This window comes from Pocillopora verrucosa, chromosome 13, assembly GCF_036669915.1.
Source record: "Pocillopora verrucosa isolate sample1 chromosome 13, ASM3666991v2, whole genome shotgun sequence".
Classification (NCBI taxonomy): domain Eukaryota; kingdom Metazoa; phylum Cnidaria; class Anthozoa; order Scleractinia; family Pocilloporidae; genus Pocillopora; species Pocillopora verrucosa.
Window position 1 is genome coordinate 4,319,223 of NC_089324.1, and position 18,021 is coordinate 4,337,243.

The 18,021-nt window shown below is 37.2% G+C and overlaps 2 protein-coding genes and 1 long non-coding RNA gene across 3 annotated transcripts in view; 1 reads left to right on the forward strand and 2 right to left on the reverse strand.

Moving 5' to 3' along the window:
• Positions 1–1,098: 1,098 nt before the first annotated feature.
• Positions 1,099–12,755, reverse strand: LOC131776983 (fibroblast growth factor receptor). Its single transcript, XM_059093199.2, has 12 exons — positions 12,548–12,755; positions 10,176–10,496; positions 7,954–8,124; positions 7,514–7,649; positions 6,633–6,847; positions 6,120–6,304; positions 5,423–5,518; positions 4,635–4,796; positions 4,086–4,300; positions 3,359–3,399; positions 2,053–2,149; positions 1,099–1,974 (listed from the first exon to the last, which is right to left on the reverse strand). The coding sequence occupies exons 1-12, from the start codon at positions 12,684–12,686 to the stop codon at positions 1,779–1,781; spliced, it is 1,974 nt and encodes a 657-aa protein (XP_058949182.2). The 5' UTR covers positions 12,687–12,755; the 3' UTR covers positions 1,099–1,778.
• A 2,230-nt stretch (positions 12,756–14,985) lies between these two features.
• The window catches only part of LOC136277718 (uncharacterized), a 5,720-nt gene continuing 2,684 nt past the window's right edge, over positions 14,986–18,021 (forward strand). The window contains exon 1 of the long non-coding RNA XR_010716001.1: positions 14,986–15,277. This is a non-coding gene — a long non-coding RNA (uncharacterized lncRNA). The remainder of the gene's footprint in view (positions 15,278–18,021) is intronic.
• LOC131776692 (solute carrier family 15 member 2-like) overlaps positions 15,325–18,021 on the reverse strand; it is an 18,291-nt gene continuing 15,594 nt past the window's right edge. Inside the window, exons 22-23 of the mRNA XM_059092925.2 lie at positions 17,300–17,407; positions 15,325–16,562 (exon numbers count right to left, since the gene is read on the reverse strand). Of these exons, the coding sequence (XP_058948908.2) occupies positions 16,386–16,562; positions 17,300–17,407 (285 nt within the window). The 3' untranslated portion in view covers positions 15,325–16,385. The remainder of the gene's footprint in view (positions 16,563–17,299; positions 17,408–18,021) is intronic.

Sequence of the window (18,021 nt, forward strand, 5' to 3'; positions counted from 1 at the left end):
ATTTGAACGCACCAGAAATTAGCAGCTCGCATAACAAAACGAAAAAAACCGTGTTTAAATTGATTACATTGTTGACTAATTTCAGAATCTCCTTTATATGCAGTACGAAAAAAAAAATTTATTTCTATCGCCAACCCCCTGAAAAACAAAGCCTCAATATTCATGATCATTGAATAGCAATCGAGGAATATATTGGCTGCCGGATCGGATAAAGACTTTTTCCTTTAAAGACACACCGCCGTTTTGAAGAGTTAGATCTTAGGCATCACATGACACGCGTAGACCAATCGGGTGTATAATTAAACAATAGGGTGGAAAGCTCATTTGATATGTCTGAGTAGTTCCAAATAAGGCCTGCCCCTTTTGATTTGACTTTTCATGCCATGGATGCTCGGATTTCGAATTGGGATTTTTATTAACTTTGCTTAGAAAAAAGGCGTTATTAAGCGTGGTCTGGATGTACGTGGATGATAACAGCATATGCTTTAGTTTGCTATGGGTTAGCCAAAAAGTGAAAGATGGCTTTTAGGCCAATCAGAGCGGACGTAATATCTTGGTTATTTTTTAAATGAGTATAAAATATAGTTAGATGTTACCCTGTTAAATTAGAACTTGAAAAAAAATTAAAGTGGTCAGTTTTATAAGCTTCGATACTACCATTGGAAAAGGTACATTGAAATACCGGCTTACACTGAAAAAATGCAACGTTATTTTTGTGAGATTTTCCATCCGATTCAAATGGGAATTTTTGGCAGTTTGATCGATTATTTGTAATATTTAACGGCACCTTAAAAATCTGGAATTATTACATTTTCTCTTTCTTTTAAATTTTCTTAAGCCCAATGAATAGCAATTTTATCACGAACTAAGAATTCTTGAAAAATCGATTTCAAATCATCTGAAAATAACTAGCTTTTTTCTATTGTCTGAAATGAGCACGTTACGTAAAAAGCTTAATATTTACTTACTGTTGACATTCTGAAAGATGATAAAACCAACCAAACCTAATAAACGTAGACAGCCCATTACTTTTGTTGGTTCCTCTGATCTAAAGCTAGAACATCGGCTTTTATTACAACCAGGTAAACCCTCATCAATAACTAACAACAGGATCTAGGACGCTTAATATAGGCATAGGCGAAACTGAGAATGATAAATACAGCAACCTGTTTACATTGCCGCTGGTTCTCCATTTTCAAGGTGTTATGTCCAGGTCAGACATAACCATTTGAAGTAGTTGCTGAGAAATAAAATAAATAGGTACCTACTGCGTGTATGCGTCTCCTGCTAATGTTACTGGTGTAAAAGCTTCGTTTCTTCGAGAATCACAGTATTTTTTTAACAATAATTCTAGAACTCGCCTAAATTTGTTAACTTAATAATTTATTTCCCTCTTTTCCACTGCTATCCCGCTTAGACTATCGATCGTCACTTAAACGACTTGGGTGAGAAATTTCATGGCGTGAAATATCCTCTTATCTGTGAGATATAATTTTAAGGAGGAGGGTGGTTTCTCGTGAGAAACTGGATTTTTCGAAAAAGAAAAGGTCTTGCAAGACAAAATACTTGTAGCATTTTACAGCTGTTGGCGTCACAGTCTCGTTTTCTAGTCAATTCTTCCAGTAAAGTTGTCCGGGAATTTTGTTTTTACAAACTCTCTCAGATTCTCTCCAGTCTTTTTTGAGGGTGATTGACGTCCTATGTCGAATTGCAGTATCAAAACTGCTTACAAAATCATATGATCCATCGATCCAAATATGGATGTTTACAGCATCAATTTACAAGGCGGTGTTTTCCTGTATCGTATCTTCGTCACTATCAGTTTCAGAATAAGCCACGTGAGTGTAGCTTGCGTCAGTTAATTCCAAATAAGGAGATCGGCTCAACATCATTCGTTCAAGTTGTTCCCGAATAAAGGGGAACGATGGCCTCTCCGAGGGCTTTTCTCGCCAACATTGTCGCATTAGTTCATACCTGCAATTTCAAGATTGATCGGTGTCATTTTTGGAATTGTTAATGAATTATTATACAAAAGCTGTACAGGAATCTTACATTTCATCAGAACAGATCTGTGGTTTTTCCATCCTGTATCCGGAATTCAAAGCTTTAAGAATTCTCTGATTGCTGATGGTGGGGTAAGGAGTACCACCTGGATATATATACATAAAGAAAATTTATTTCTATAGGGTATAAATGATTTTATGCAGCTGGCTACGTCAGTTAATGTTTTACTAGTTAGGGTCAGTTTACATCTGGGACTCTTTGTTATGAGTACTTAAATCCATGCAGGCCAGGTTTCGGGCCTCTTTTTCTCCAGCTTCAGTTCGAAAACGTTTTCCACGTTCTTTTCCCTCCCAAGGCAGTTCATTCATGTAGGGTATCATTGAGTTCACGAGGCGGGTTTACCCTCATCTTTACTGGAAATAATTCACGAATAATTCAGTTGAGTTGTTAGCAAATAAACGGCCACGATTGTGGTCGAAATATGGCAAAACCTTGATCTCATTTTCATCCCTTATTTCCGGCAAACAGAGCTAAACCTCCGCTATGCGCTCTATGAGTTTAAATGGAATAGGGAGAAGCATAACAAACAATAAAATTAATAATTTTCAAACTTAACTCAAATAAGAGGCGTGACACTTATTTCACCCATATATAAATTTAGTATCAAGATTAATCGAAGAGGTGTTTTAAAAACTGTGAAATGACTTGTTTACGAAAAATGGTTAACTTAGAGAATCATTAAATTATAAGAAATTTCGAAAAGATATTTCTTATAAACATAAAAAAAGCTAAGGAGCCAAGTTCAAAATAGACAACCTTTTGAAGTTACATTATGACGTCCTTATCAAGTAAAAAATGAAGAAAGTCAGGGAAGATAAATACTTGGGAGAACAATAGGTGATAAAATTAAATAAACTGACAGATAGTAGCACCGTTTAGCTTGTAGAAACATTTGTTCGTCATTTCATTATTTTCACCTCTGATAAACCCCTTAGATTTCCCCCCGTGCTCCCCCGGGATGGAATACGGGTACAACAATAGAAATTCCACTTTCCTCTCGCCAATCGTTTCTCGAAGGTCTTACTTGACTTTACAACTACCCATTTATATTCCTGAGTGGAACGAGGCCTGGTGAGAGAAGTGTGTATCGTCAAAAACACAACTCAGTGACCAGGCCACGATTTGAACCCAGACCTCTGCATCCAGAGTCCAACACGTTAGCCACTAGGCCAACTCGTCACTCATGTATATACTAAACAGATATTTTCTGTAAAAAAACACGTCTAGTGGCTCACGGAATATCTCTATTAACAATTATTGTTAGCTCAAGAAAACGTCTAGAAGTGTTACGCACCAATTGTGGCCATCTCCCAGAGTAGGATGCCAAATGACCATCTGTTAATAAATATTAATCCGATATTAATATTAATCAGAGCACACAACCAAGGATATAATGATAATCATAATAATAATCGGATCTTGGCCTTTAAAAACATAATAATTGAAAGCACTTAGTGCAGTTACATATTCGTCACCTCTTTCGTTTCATTACGAAATATTCAAGTTAATTGTCACGGTCACTTCTTTTTATTTCTAATGTTATCTTAATGATCAGTCCAATCCAAGTTTGTGTTCAATTCTCTTCAACATCCACAAAACTTACTTGAACAATAAAGAGGTTAAGTTTCTAAAGAAACTGTGGTGCTACGTCGGTGGGAGAGTATAACAAGGTAATTTGGTATTATCAACTGAGTTGATAACGTAAATTGTCTACTGTAAAGAGTTTTTAAGCTGACGTTTCGAGCATAAGCCCTCTGTCAGAGCGACTGATTACTTTTACAATACTTCGCTGAATTGTTTGTACAATTTTTGGGTAGTATGAAAGGCATGCTTTAAACAAATTTACGTGATATGCATGAGTAACAACTACAGCAGTAGCTGCTCTCAATGATATGTTTCCTTAGCAACCAACCTAGTTACCAGCCTCTCTCTTTTTCACACCCTTAGCGTCACGCAATGAGGGAGGGGAAGGAGACTGACTAGGAAAGAGTTGGACTCTGATCACGTGACTTTAAACTTACACGTCGCTTTCTGTCGTGAAAACCTGATCATGAATGGCCTCCGGTGACATCCATTTGATTGGCAGCTTTTTAGTTTTAGTGGAGTGGTAAACTTTCTCTGTGTACACATAACGTGACAGTCCGAAGTCTGCTACCTTCATCATCTTGCCTTCACTAACCAAAACATTTCTAGCTGCTAAATCACGATGGACAAATCCTTTGCGTGACATAAACTCCTGGAACAGAAGAGCGGATTTTTAAGTTAAGTACGAAGATGTTGATGGCAATCAACCATGCAAAAGGAGCAATAGCTCACGTCATAAGAGGCATAGTTTATCCCATATTTAAAACAACAACAACAACGACAACAGAAAAACAAAAAACAGACATACAAACCTCAAAAAGCATTCTGTGGTAGCTCTGAAATCAAAACTATTTTATGCAGTGCTGAACACACTAGATATTGTTAAAGAGAATTTTAAATATAAGCGATATTTTGAAACTACATTTTAATTTGGAGTGTCCAACGGTTTCACTGTAAAGATTCAATTAACACAACCAATCTCGTACCATTGCCTGTGCTATTTGCCATGCAAACGCCAAAAGATCAGCGGGTCTGAGAGTGTCATCTTCATATAATATGTGAGGATCTGTCTTCAAATTACTTCCGTATCCATTTTTGTTGCAAAAGCTCCCAAGACCAGTAGTATATTTATCTATATCGTCGGTAGACTGAAAAAGAAACAAATTACTTTTAAGTTCTGATATTAGAAGACAGCCATGGGAATTATAACAGCTTGCTCTAATATGCTTCCCCGAGCAATCTCCTATCCAGGGTCTCTCTTTTTTGTCTCTTCTCTCCACCCCCAGCCCCCTCATCCGCAAAGGGTTTTAATAATTTGAGGGTGTTCAGCCAGAAAACGTTTTGTACAGGAGGTGGGGGGAAGGCGTTTTTCTTGGAGAGGGGTGCTTACTGGAGAGCAGACGCTTATCAGTGGAGGAAGAGTTACAGGAAAACTGCTGAGGATCAAACTGTGATGTATTATATTTGTTCTGAATTTTCGTCGAAGTTATTCAATGAACGCCAAATACAGTTTGTATTTCTTAAGTTGAAACCTACGATCTCCTGTGGGAAATGAGAGTCAGAAGCTTCAGTTTATATAAAAAGGTATCATTTACCCAAATTAGGGTAAAACTGGTACTATGAAGCTTTTGTGTAGGAAAGACGGGCTAGGGGGGAGGGTCATCAGAAGCCTGCAGGTCTTGACTGGTGGGGGGTGATTTAGAGGCGCCTTATGTTACGTTACGATAGGAGTCAATGATAACGTAGAGAGAATTTAGAATGCAAGACCACATACGTCATATAGGTCTGCTTCACTGGTACTTAGTCCTAAGTTACAGCATCGTGACTGGTACAGTTTCGCTGCTTCCATTTCCTCAATTGCTTGTTTGATCTGAAAAGACAGTTTCTTTCGTATAAAACGCTTACACCACAAAGATGTATTGTATTTCACAACTCAACCATTTATCATTTTTTCTTAACCACGAGGTCGCGCGAAATCACATGACTCTTGCGTCACTAATTTAATGGCACGCAATGCGTGCAAACAAGATAAAAATAATGCATAAAAAAACCAAACAAACCATCAACGTTCAGTAGCGACAGTTTCAATTTAAGTGTCGTGTTTATGTGGCATGCATAATATGCGCGTTTTTAATTAGATCCTTGCCAGTAACATTTTTTTTCGTTTTCTTTGTCTTTTTGTTTTTTGTCTTTCGTTTACCTTAGGCGTTAGGCCACCAGACATTGCTCATAAATACGCCTCAAGATTAACACAGATTACAAATGGAAAACTAGAAACATTTTCCTGTCCTAAGTTAAGCGATTTTCTTAATGTGTGTAACACTGTACTAATTTAACTCCATTTGCTTTATTCAGTAGTGAGGTATTTTTTTGTGGTCAATAATAATGAGTTCGGTTAGGATGGGTGCTAATTTTTTATAGCCATGAAGAAATTCTCTAAGGGAATGGGTTCAAAAGCATCTCTCTCTCACCTGCTCCCTCCGTTTCCGGAGAAAGTTGAGTAAATCGCCGTATTTAGCAAATTCAGTCACCAGAAACATTGGAACAGTGTTCGTACAGCAGGCCAATAAATTCAGTACATGACGGTGATATCCGATCAGTTTCATGAGTTTTATCTCCTCCAAAAATTCTTCTTTCTGTTCCTCTGTTGCACCACCTAAGTAAAAAAATTTGGGAATTTTTTCCAAAGTTCTCCCACCGTCTTGGAACAAATTTAAGAAACATCCATCGTTTCAATAAAAGGCGGTTACCACTGATCTACCGCCGCCTATAAGACTTCTCACCGCCGTTTGTTGAGCCTGCGATCAGGCCCTCGTGTTTGGGTTTCGCCATTACGGCATAGCCAGCCATTACACCATTGGCAACCGCTTATGGAAAACGTTACCCAGACCCCTAGGTTAGGAAGTAACGAATTGAATCAAAGCAGAGTTTGTAGACTACAAACTACTCTACTACCTCTACTAACTCCAATCCAAGCTTCTTACCTCGTAGCATTTTGACTGCAACAATCCGGTATTTCTGCTTTGGAAGTTTTTGCTTGTTCGTCTTAGCTACAGATGATTTTCCTTCTTTTCCTGTTTCCATCTGTTTATTCAACTCAGCGCTGTACACTTTTCCAAAGGCTCCTTCTCCAATCAGGTTACACAGAGAAATGTCGTCAAAAACAATTTCAAATGGATCCACGAGCTCTGAGTTGGACCTTAAAATGTGCGTGAAATCTCATAAGGTATTGTGAGAATACTGTAAACGTTGAGACAGCGCGGGAGTGGTAAACTAATCCTTTCCCTCCCAAGATCTCATTAGTTATTCTCCTTACTGTCTGCCATACAGTTCTTATGATGTTACTTCTGAGAATTTGGTCTTGAATCAACTAATATCCCCTAACTGATATTTTTCTTAATTCTCATCACTTGTCTGTTTGATATTGTATTGATTAAGTAAGGAGAAATTCTGTCTCTGTTATCGAAGACTCTTGATAATCTTTGCTCAGCGAAATTGCTCAAGCTATGTTCCCCCTAACGTCCCAACAATAGACTAAATCCCCCAAAATTTAAGGGCGCCTCTGACAAGTTAGACCGTTGCCGTGGTAACTTGATCAAAATGACAAAATATGTGCTTGTGTTTAATTCAAAGCACGTTCTGCCGTTCAGCAAACATGTACCGTAAAATCTTGCATAAACTTTTGCAGCAAAAAAAAACCAACATAATTGACTTTGTCTATATGGACTTGTTTTTATACCCTCATTACTGTCTATTTCACCTTGCTTAAAAAAACGTTTTGATAACTTTCGGACAAAAGTTTCTGCGACTTGATTTGTTTAATAAATTCGAGACTAGCTGGAAGAATAATGGAAAATTTACTTACCGACGTTTTCTGGAAAATCTCAAAGTGATCCATAATATTCCACTTAAGCACAGAAGAACCACAAGTGAAATTCCCAACCACAGGCCAACAAGTGGCAGAGATGATCTCTTAGAGAAGGGTTCACTCTTTTCATGGTCTGAAAACGAAACAAGAATACAAAGCCGGTAAGTTCTTCCCTTTAATATGTACATATAATAATATCAATTGACCACTTCCCCAATAAGGCTTTTTAGGGTCAATATAGACAAATTGAAAATGCAGAGTGTTTTTAAACAGTTGGGAATTTTTAAAAATTCCAACGGTCAGAAGGCAGACCTGTTGGCTATCAAGAAGTTGAACTGGGGGAAACTGGGTACGAATCCAGGGAGTAGCAAGTTGGAGGGCTTGAACTTGGGACCAAAACTAGGAAATATGAAATAAAGTAATAAAGAAATTCATACCTGCACAACTGTGCACATTACAGCTTCCGTTAGAAATACTACTTCCGTTGCAATCCAGTCCGTTCCATTTGGGCCTCGGATTAGTGCATGTTCGAACACGTGATCTGTATCCCCCGCCACAAGTTGAATTACATGGTTGCCATGGTGACCAATGACTCCAGCTACCATTTACTGAGAGCCAAATTTGGGAAAGTACTTTAAATCACTACACAATTAAGCGCAACTTGTTTTCGAAAAATATCGTGTATTTCTTGATACTAGATTCAAATATTTTTTCCTGTCAAACAGCTGCTGGTCATTTTCCCATATTTACTACAATTTTCTCAAAGTCCTGTTGAAAGTTAGAGTGATCAGTAGTCGACAGATATCTTTACCTTTATTCATTATTAAAATTATTAAAATTTAAAAAAATAAAATTATAAATTAATTAATTATAAATTATAATAATTAATTAATAAAAAAATTATTATTAAACTATTATAAGCGGTTGTACCTCGCTAGTATTGATTTCTGGTAAGTATTTATTTATATTATTATTATTATTATATTATTATTATTATTATTATTATATTATATTATATAATTATTTATTATTAAAAAATAATAATTAATTATTCATTCGTCTATTCATTTATCTCTTCATTTATTCACTTAATCTTTTTAAATTAACAACTAAATTATTATAATCGAAAGTTTTATTTCGCGTGATGGTTGTTGAGGCTAAAGCTCAAATCAGCTATCACGCATGGAGTCGAAAGCATTCATAGCTTAACAACATGACAGCCACGTGTTTTCCAGTCATTTATTTTTTACTGTTCGCTTAAAATCACGCACGTTAGGTCACGCACTCTGCTCACTATGCATCATGGAATAGGTAGCGTGTAACATAACCAATCAGATTGCAGCATTTGTGCTTGAACGCCATTAAATATAAACTAATCGGGATCTTAACCCTTTAAACCATAAGAGTGACTAACTTATAATTTCTCCTTACAATATCACCCTTGAATCACACATTAAGGTCATGAGAATAAATGAAATGATCACCAACGAAAGAAGCTTTTCAATGGTAAACAAAAGCTCCTTGTCAGCACCTTAGGAAAATGTATAAAGAACAGTATGAACAATATGTATACTGATGTTAGGGTGTAAAGGGTTAGTCAGGATGGCAACGCCAAAGAACACGTCGATTCAAATGTATTTATACTTTTAAGATGGATTTTGCGAATAGCTGGATGTGTTTACCGTCTATTAAGGCCTATTTACACGGTACGACTTTGTCGCATGCGACAAGCTTACGAAAGGCCTACGACATGACTTAGGACAATTTACACGCGCATGACATTTCACCTACGACATGCCAAAATCGCGTGCAATTCCACTCGTGTCGGCCGCGGTCATTGTTTCAATAATTTGTAAGAGAAGGAAAAGAACCTCTTCCTCGCTCCACAGTGATATCATATTCTCTGTTTCCTCATCTGAGAATGTATTTTTCGCTTTGGAAGCAGTCTTCGACTTTCCGGAGGCGACTTCCTCCGCCATTTTGACGCAAGAAAATTTCACCTTCCTCCCCTACTCAGTAGAAATTTGTCACAAAATACGTCATTTTCTATCAATTTCGGCTACGATTGTCGCAGCGTTTTAAAACATGTTTTAAAATCCTACGACATTTTTCGTGACGTGCACGACAGTCGTAAGCGAGTGGTAGGTTTGATTTACACGATACAATTCGTGTCGTAGGCCTGTCGTAAGCTTGTCGCATGCGACAAAGTCGTACCGTGTAAATAGGCCTTTACGGCACCACGGTCCACACCTTCAGCTTGACGTGTGAGCGTAGCGCTAAGTTCCAACTGGGAACTATAAAGACCACGCAAATTCGAGATTTCTTCATGTTCTATGCATAATGAACAAACTTTTAACACGCAAGCACGTTCTGGCCTTTAGGCTCTGCCTCGTCCTCGTTGCCGTGATTTGCTCAACCCTTTAACTCTCAAGATCTCATTGGTAATACTCCTCACTGTCTGCCATATAGTTCTTATGATGTTAGTTTGGAGAATTTTGTATTGGATCAACTAATAATCACCTAATTAACATTTTTCTTTATTCTCATCACTTGTCTGATTGATATTGTATCGATATTGTAAGGAGAAATTCTGTCTTAATCACTCATGGGAGTTAAAGGGTTAAGATACCCATCATAGAAGTTGTTACGTCACACTAACCTTCCACAAAGCGATAGACGAAGTTTGACCAAGATTTTCCTATTCCGTTGAGTAAATCACAATTGTTGTTTCTTCCATACTTGTTGTAAGTGACGCTTCCATTCACGCCGCTCCAGCATTCCCTCTCATGTTGAATACCAAAATATCGGAATCCGGCTTTAGAAACATTGACAGCGCACGCGCGAATGATCTCTGAATATGAGTTATTCATGTCTGTCCAATTTACAAATTTATAAATGCGCAGATATACGGGCAAAGCGCGTTTTGGTTTCTTATCCTTGAAGCAGCCAACGCGTTCAAAGTGGTCCACTATGGATCCATCTAATAAAACAAACAAAAAAAAACCAGGGATTTAAATAAAAAATGGTTTTGCTCTTAAGTCTTTCATTTTACACGTTTAAACGGATACACTGATTTAGACTTCTCGAATAATCTCGTGCGTGCTTGTAATTTTAAATAATTCAAAACTCAAGATGGTCAACTTGTCATCAAGGTAGGAGGGAGAGAGGGGTCCAAGAAATAGGTCTGTCCCGACTGTACTCGTATAATGCTTGAAAATTGCACACAGGAATGCCAAAAAGTTGTTGAACAATAACCAGTAATCCAAAAAGTTGCCTCCTAAATTTCAAAAGTTGCCTCCTAAATTTCTTTATATTTCTATATAAACGTTTACTAAAAGCTATACCTTTCGTTCTTCGGAATGATAACTTAACTTTAAAGAGTTGCTAGCAAACAAAGGCAGCTTCTAACCATCCATTTCTGTTCATTATTTTGAAAATAATAAAAAAAGACATCCATTTTTGTGCGTCGTAAAGCCGATTATCCGCCCTAACTGATTAGATTATGGGCCTGCGAAACATTCAAGAGATTTTCATAAATTTAAGTTTCTTTATGAAATCATTGACATTATCGAGGTTGATTTGTGCTCTAATCAAACCTAAAAGTTGCCAAAAAATCGCACAAAAAGGCAAAAAGCGCTCGAGGTTGCTAGAACGCCAAAAAGTTGATCACAATTAAGAAACTAGCCAGCGCAACTCTTTTTTTTTGGCCAGAGGGTTCTAATGAAAATCTTTAAACGTTTATTAAAGTCAATTTATGTTAATTAAAATTGATTCTTTAAAGTTTTATTATTTTACGAGAGTGGCAGCAACCTATAACAGCCAGCGTCTGAATAAAACACAAAACTATAATATCTGAATGATTTCAACCTTAGGGACGACTATTCTGAGATAGATGATGTTGTAACAGTCGAGATGAAGGGTTTGTAATTAAGGTTAAAGCAAACAGGAAAAAATGAAAAAAAGCCGAAAAGAAATTTATTTAGCAAATCTAATTACATGCATCATATCCCTTTACAGTCGATAAGACTGTTCATTCAAATTCCAAATAAGGGAAGGGGGTTGTTCGTAGATCAACTCAAATCAACAATTTTAGAAAAAAAATGGATTTTTGAGTTTTTGTTGAAGTACGTAACATGATCACATGAAGGTTTTTTGTTTGCGTAATGTTATCATTTCCCATTTTTTTGCTTTTAGCCTTTTTTCCATGACGACGCGATTGGTATCATCTGTGTTAAGCGTTAGATCTTATACATTTTCATTTTTCTTTTAATGGATGGCTTCCTTGTTGGGGAATACTTTTCATATTTCATGTAATCCCCGTGACTTTTACGTTTAGTGAAATTTCATTGCTGTGAATATTGCCAATGTAAACAAAAGTTGACTGATTCTTCAACATTAGGACCTGCAGGAGGTTGACAGCTTTAACCTTAATTAGTATGCTTGTTCAAAGTTAGGAAGATGTGTTTTCTTTTTCGTGCAATAAAGTTTTCAAGTGTAACTCTCTAAGTTTCGACTGATTGGATTGAGATTTGATCTGAAAATTAAAGATTGGTTTTGGCCAAAAAGGAGGAAAAATTAATCTTTGTAATTATGAGAACGCTAGAAGTAGATTTACTTTGTAGGAGAGGGTATTTGTTATTCTTAGCTGAAAATTAAAAAAAAAAAGGATGCAGTTGAATAATAATTGTGTATTCAGGTTTTTAAGCAGCTTTCTGCCGCAAAGAAAGAAAAGCAATCATGAATTCATATGGAGATCACGATCAGTTTTTTTTAGGTACCTTTGTAATTCACAGGTAATCAGTCATAAATGCTTAAAAATAGCCATGGATTTAGGCTCTTAATTTTCTTACTTTTTTAATATCATTTTAAGCAAGCACAGTCGCTACCCTGCTGATTAAAATCGAACTATCATATACATATGCAAGGTAGTGTAAAGTCTTCTGTTCACGGCAGCAATAAACGAGTCATAACTCCGTTGCAACCGAAAATGGAAAACAATTTTGTTCTGTACATAAACTGCTATCCACTTACTCAACCGTTGCGCCTCTTTCGGTGAAACTCCTTCACTTGACCGAGCCTGAAGAAATATAATCATTATTATGATCTGTAATCCAAATTGTAAGTTGAATTTCTGGTCGACACGTTCCTGAGGTGGCTTTGTAGATGTCATTCTTAATTTTCACGGAAAGCCGGAAAGTGGTTCCCAAATTCGAATATCCGTGGCTGCTGTTTTATTAAACAGGTGATCGTGACCGACACTTATACATGCTCTTATCATTGGCTGTATGGACGAGCTGAAATGAGCTGAAATAAATCAATCAGAGGTAATAAATTCCTTAGACGATCATTTACTTAAAAAAATACAGAATGTCGCATTATTCTGTTTCATTAGACGTCATGTCCTACACTGTCATTCACCAACTTCCGCCAAACAGAATGAACACGTGTAGTGGCGTCAGTAGCCTACGTCACAATTTATGATCCAGAGGCGTTTTCGCTCATTTTAAAGGAGAAAGGAAATTATGAGTTTAACCCGTCTCCAAATATTAATTTGCGTTGATGTAACATCACTTTCCTTAGAAGTAATGGTGATATACTGTCACGGAAGCGTTTTGTTAAGAACATGGCATTATGATAACAAGCGATTACAAATCAAACGGAAGACGCGTATCAGTCGCAGATCTCATAAGTGGAAGAGAGGTTATGGAAGAACTCGGAAATGAAATTATGATTCCTAATCGTCGTTCGTCCTTTAACTCTCGGATCGGATAAATTATTCTCCCTTCTTGCTGTGAAACGTTTGCATGAAAGAGAAGTTGGTTTTTATATCGCTTCACTGATCTGCTGGATAATGTTCTGAAATTGTGAGGAAAAGTTCATATTTGGGAGTTAAAAGGGAAACTATTCTTTGCTTTGTAGACAAAACTAAGTAAATAGAAGCAGAAACAGACTCTCTTTACATATCCAGGAAGCAGAGTTGTTTCTATCCTAGCTATCAGCGTTTTATCAAAACTGCTGCAGTCTGATTGGGCACGCTATACTCATCTATTCCGTAACAGATAGCGAGTTAAGTGAGTAGCGTAACAGTGTGCAGGTGTGAACAAAGTAAAATAAAAAGGCTCAGCCTGTCTTGTTGTTAAGTCTTGAAAGGCTAGTAGATTTTCAATTAAAGACCTAGATTATTTTCTCTCGATTTTTATGCGTGTTAGTTCATTTGGGCTTCGCCCTCATCAACTGTGACGCGATAAAAATTTCGACCTCACAATCAACAGTGAAAATCTCTGCCAAAGTTTTACGCTTCTATTCGAAGCTGATGATGCAGGTTTACTAAATCTTTTGCTATCAGCGACAAACCCACTTAATGCTAGAAGAAATATCTTCAGCATTAACTAAAGAACAAATGCATATCCTTCGAATTGTTCTTTCGCCGAAGAAGAGAGCAGTATCAACCTTGATTGAAGGCTCAACCTTTCTCAGTATGTAGAAAATAACGCTATTTCGACAATATTACCTTCAAAATATCTAGCAATGAATATGCTTTCATAAAAAGATGGCTTAAAACCCCTCAAGGGTAAACGCTCACTCAAACTCCCATCAAGATTTAATTTACAATGATTTTAGATGAAGGTTTCTGAAAAAAAATATGAAAAGAACAAAAAATACCCCGCGACGGTAAAATAGCAACGCAAAAAGCTTTGTCCGTTATTTTTCTAATTTACCATAATGCTAGAGGAAATGTCTTCAACATTAACTTAAGAAACAAATGGTTCTCTTTCTTTCTTCTTTGGGCCTGTTTTTTTTTTTACCAAGGAATTTCCCCCGCTTTTGATTTTTCCACGAGAAAAGGTTTTTCCAACTCGGGTGCTTTAAAAGATTTCAGAAATTTTTTTATGGAAACGTTAGGCTATGTGTTTGAATCCAGTTTTGTCAAATTAAAGAAAAAACGATATTTTCGGCCTCCGAGGGTGGGAAGTAGCCTTAACAATTATTCGCCGGAGGCGAAGTGAATATTGTTGAATAAAAACTCGTTTGCACGAGTTAAAAATGTTCCAGGCTAGTCACGGGGCACTTTTCCCGCTCTCCCATCGGTTCCCTCTCGTCCAAGAGCACATATTTCTGCAGACAAAGATTCTTCTAACTTCTCTTCCAATGGCAGTTGAAATGGCAAATTAAATTATTTCTCATTGACGAATTGGCATGAAGTTATAATTTCCTAGAAGGTTTTCACTGTCATCTCCTTTTCTTTAAAAGCATAAATAACCATAAAAAAAAACTCTCATGTTTTCATGTCACGTTTTCCATGTGAGCTTGGGGCACGCAATCTTTTTGCTAAGAGTCAACTTGTTCAAAGGTTACCATGCAAAATTTCCAAAAATAGATTCAGCCATTCGAAACGTAAGAAATTGTATTGACAAATGGGATGGTTCAATGGAAACTGTGAAAAAAAACTCAGTTACTACCAAGTTCAAGATACTTAAAGCATGATGAGGGCCGTCGCTAGCCTTGACTGTGAAGCGAAGTGTAAAAGCTATCGAGGGTTACACGACAAGATCTTCTTTCGGTGGAGAAAACCACCCGATTTCCTCGAGATCAACAACTTAATCGCCAAATTTGGGCTCGGTTCATTTGGGCTCAAGCTATAACGGTTGGTGAAATCACTGAATGCGAAAAACTGGCAATTGCCGTATTGCGACCCAAAAACTACTCGACTTGACGCTAAGTGACCTGTTGCGCGGAGAGGCTGAGAGGGCGACTTTAACGGTAAGACATGTTCTCAAAGACTAATCACCAACAATATAAAAAGGGAATCGTAGTTTTATCTATTTATTTCCATAATTAGGCAAGGAAGTACAAAGCGAGCGTATGTAGTCACGTTCGGTACACGACGTGGATCTAATTTTGTTGGCGCTCTGAACGTAATATGCTCAGGGCCCGAAGAATGAGGTCTGCAATTTCTGCTAACGCTGTTTGCACCTTTAATACCAGGAACGAAGGGGTTGTTTGAGACTAATCATTATCTACTGTGAGAGGTCTTGCAACTATGCTTCACTTTACTTCGACAGAGGAAGACTGAATAGATCTCATTATAAATTATAATTCATATCCAAAAATAAAAAAAATCCATATTGGTTCTAATTTAGATCGATATCTAATTGTCAACCCGTAAAAGGCCCTAAAGTTTAACCGTCAATGGTCAAAACGGTGTAAAAACTAGCCATCAAAGGTCAAAGATTTCTCCAGTTGCGACCCTCTAAGAGGATAATTAAACATTCGAATCGGTAACAAAACCAAATTTCTCTGAAACTTTGAGGAACGGTTTCCACTTTTAAAATAGTTACTTTAAAATTAGTGGCGCAGAGGAAAGCGCAGCTGCATTTAGACATCCGGGAAAAGGACGGAAAAGAGGTGCCAAATAAACTCGCACGTGTATCTAAGCACCTGTTATACACAACAGAATATCAAATTAAATTAACCAGTTCGAAAACTCAAGTAACAGTTATTAAAGGACCTTGAACAAACCACGACGACGACGGTAACTACAACGCAGCAAAACAATAGATCGAATGGGCAGAACAATAGCTCAGCACGTGCGTTTTTAAACTTCGTACTTACTATCAGCACAGTGTCCACAAACAACAACGTGAAATCCCCAATTTAAGTTTCCATTTGGAACTCAATGCTGCTCGCATAACTTGTGCTGAAGATGAGGTCTGGCGCCTTTAGAGATGGTAATTACATCCACCCATTCGTGAAATTCTTAACAAAAATATAAATGCATTTTTTAATTGGCTTATTTCTTAGCGTTGTCGTCTGGATTGTTAAAGGTCCCTATTGCGAACTACAGGGTAATAAGAAGAAATATTCTTCTTTACTGGGTTCCTTTCTCTTTATCATCTTCTTCGTATTTTGTTTCTTCTTCACGGGGACTGCTGTCGCTTGTTTCGCCATTAACAGAGTAGTATACATATTTGTAAAAATAAGACATCACCATAAACACTAGCATTACCAAGGCAAGTAGGCCGGCAAAAAAGAAAAACTCGTTCGCCTAAAGGAGGAAGGAAAAGAAAAACGGTATTTAATAAATTGAAAGGGATTAAAGAAATGACATGTTTAAACGAAACAAAACAAAACAAAACAAAAAAATAGCTTTATAACTACTGCCATTTATACCAATCTATACTCGTGAGCGTGATGCCTTTCGGTTACAATTTGAGAGGAAGTGTTCAAATTGTCAAAAAATCTCTTTTTTATTCGGATTCCTTGTTCACTTTCTTTCCTGTTCGGATTCCTTGTTCATTCTACAGGCAGTATGTGCATTTATTTGCTGTCAAATCTCTCGCAACCGTCCCGAATCTATATTCACCAGATTGATTTTTACAACAACTTTGCTTTTTTTGCTTTGTTTAAATCCTTATCTGTGAGCCCAATGCCTTTGGGCTACATTTAGTGGATTCAAAATCATATCTTCGGCTTACGAAACAACATTTTGTGACTGGTTATCACGACCGATGAAAATGATCTTCATACCAAAAAGCTTTTCTAAGGAAAAGCAAAAATAAAAAATAGCGAAGTGGCTTTATTGTTTCAGGTTGAATTCCGAGGACTTGGGTTGAAGAGGTACTGAAAGAATAAAGTCTGCTGTTCAATACCAAAACAAAGCGGTCCTAATTAGGGCCCAGACCTTAATCCTTTTACTCTGTAACGCACGGTTCTCAGTTAAGTAATAAAAACACATTTTTTACATCGATTGACAAGTGATGAAAACAAAACCGCTCTTCTTACCATGTCGTCGGTGAGTCGGGCTTCTGCAAACACCACAACAATGGCGTTTCCAACGGACACTGTCATAAGCCAGCCAGCCATTACACAAGATTTCATACTAACAGGAGCCTGTTGAAGAAAGTAATTTAAAACAAAGAGTTAACTGAAAATCTGTTTAACTCTTTGGCCCCTAGGAGTGACCTGGGAGTAACTACAATCTAATTTCTCCTTACCATATCACCCCTGAATCGAACATGAAAGTTATGAGAATAGAGAAGATGATCACCAACTAAAGCAGCTCTTGATTGTTAAACAAATTCTCCTTGTCAGCCTCTTTGGAAATGTATGGAGAACAGTATGGAGAATATACATACTGATGTTAGGGTGTAAAGGGTTAATGCAAAAATCAAAGTAACTGTGAGCCACTGAACACGGAAAATGAATAATGAAAGGGCGAAAGAGACTTCGAGGTCACTGAACTGACCTCATATTTTAAAACTTTTGGTTAAGAAAGGTAACGTTTTATTTATATGGTATACTCCCAAAAACCGCTTACGCTCTGCATACTTGGTGCAATAGAGAAAGCTTATCCTCTGAGGCGAGAGGTCTGGGGATATATCCCAAGTAGCAGTGAGTTTTTTGGGTTTTGTCCTTCTTTCTCTTTTCTCTTTCTTTTCCTAAAAATGCGAACGCTTTATATGCTAGTCAGCAGGCCTACCCAAAAGTGACAGGAATGGAGGGAA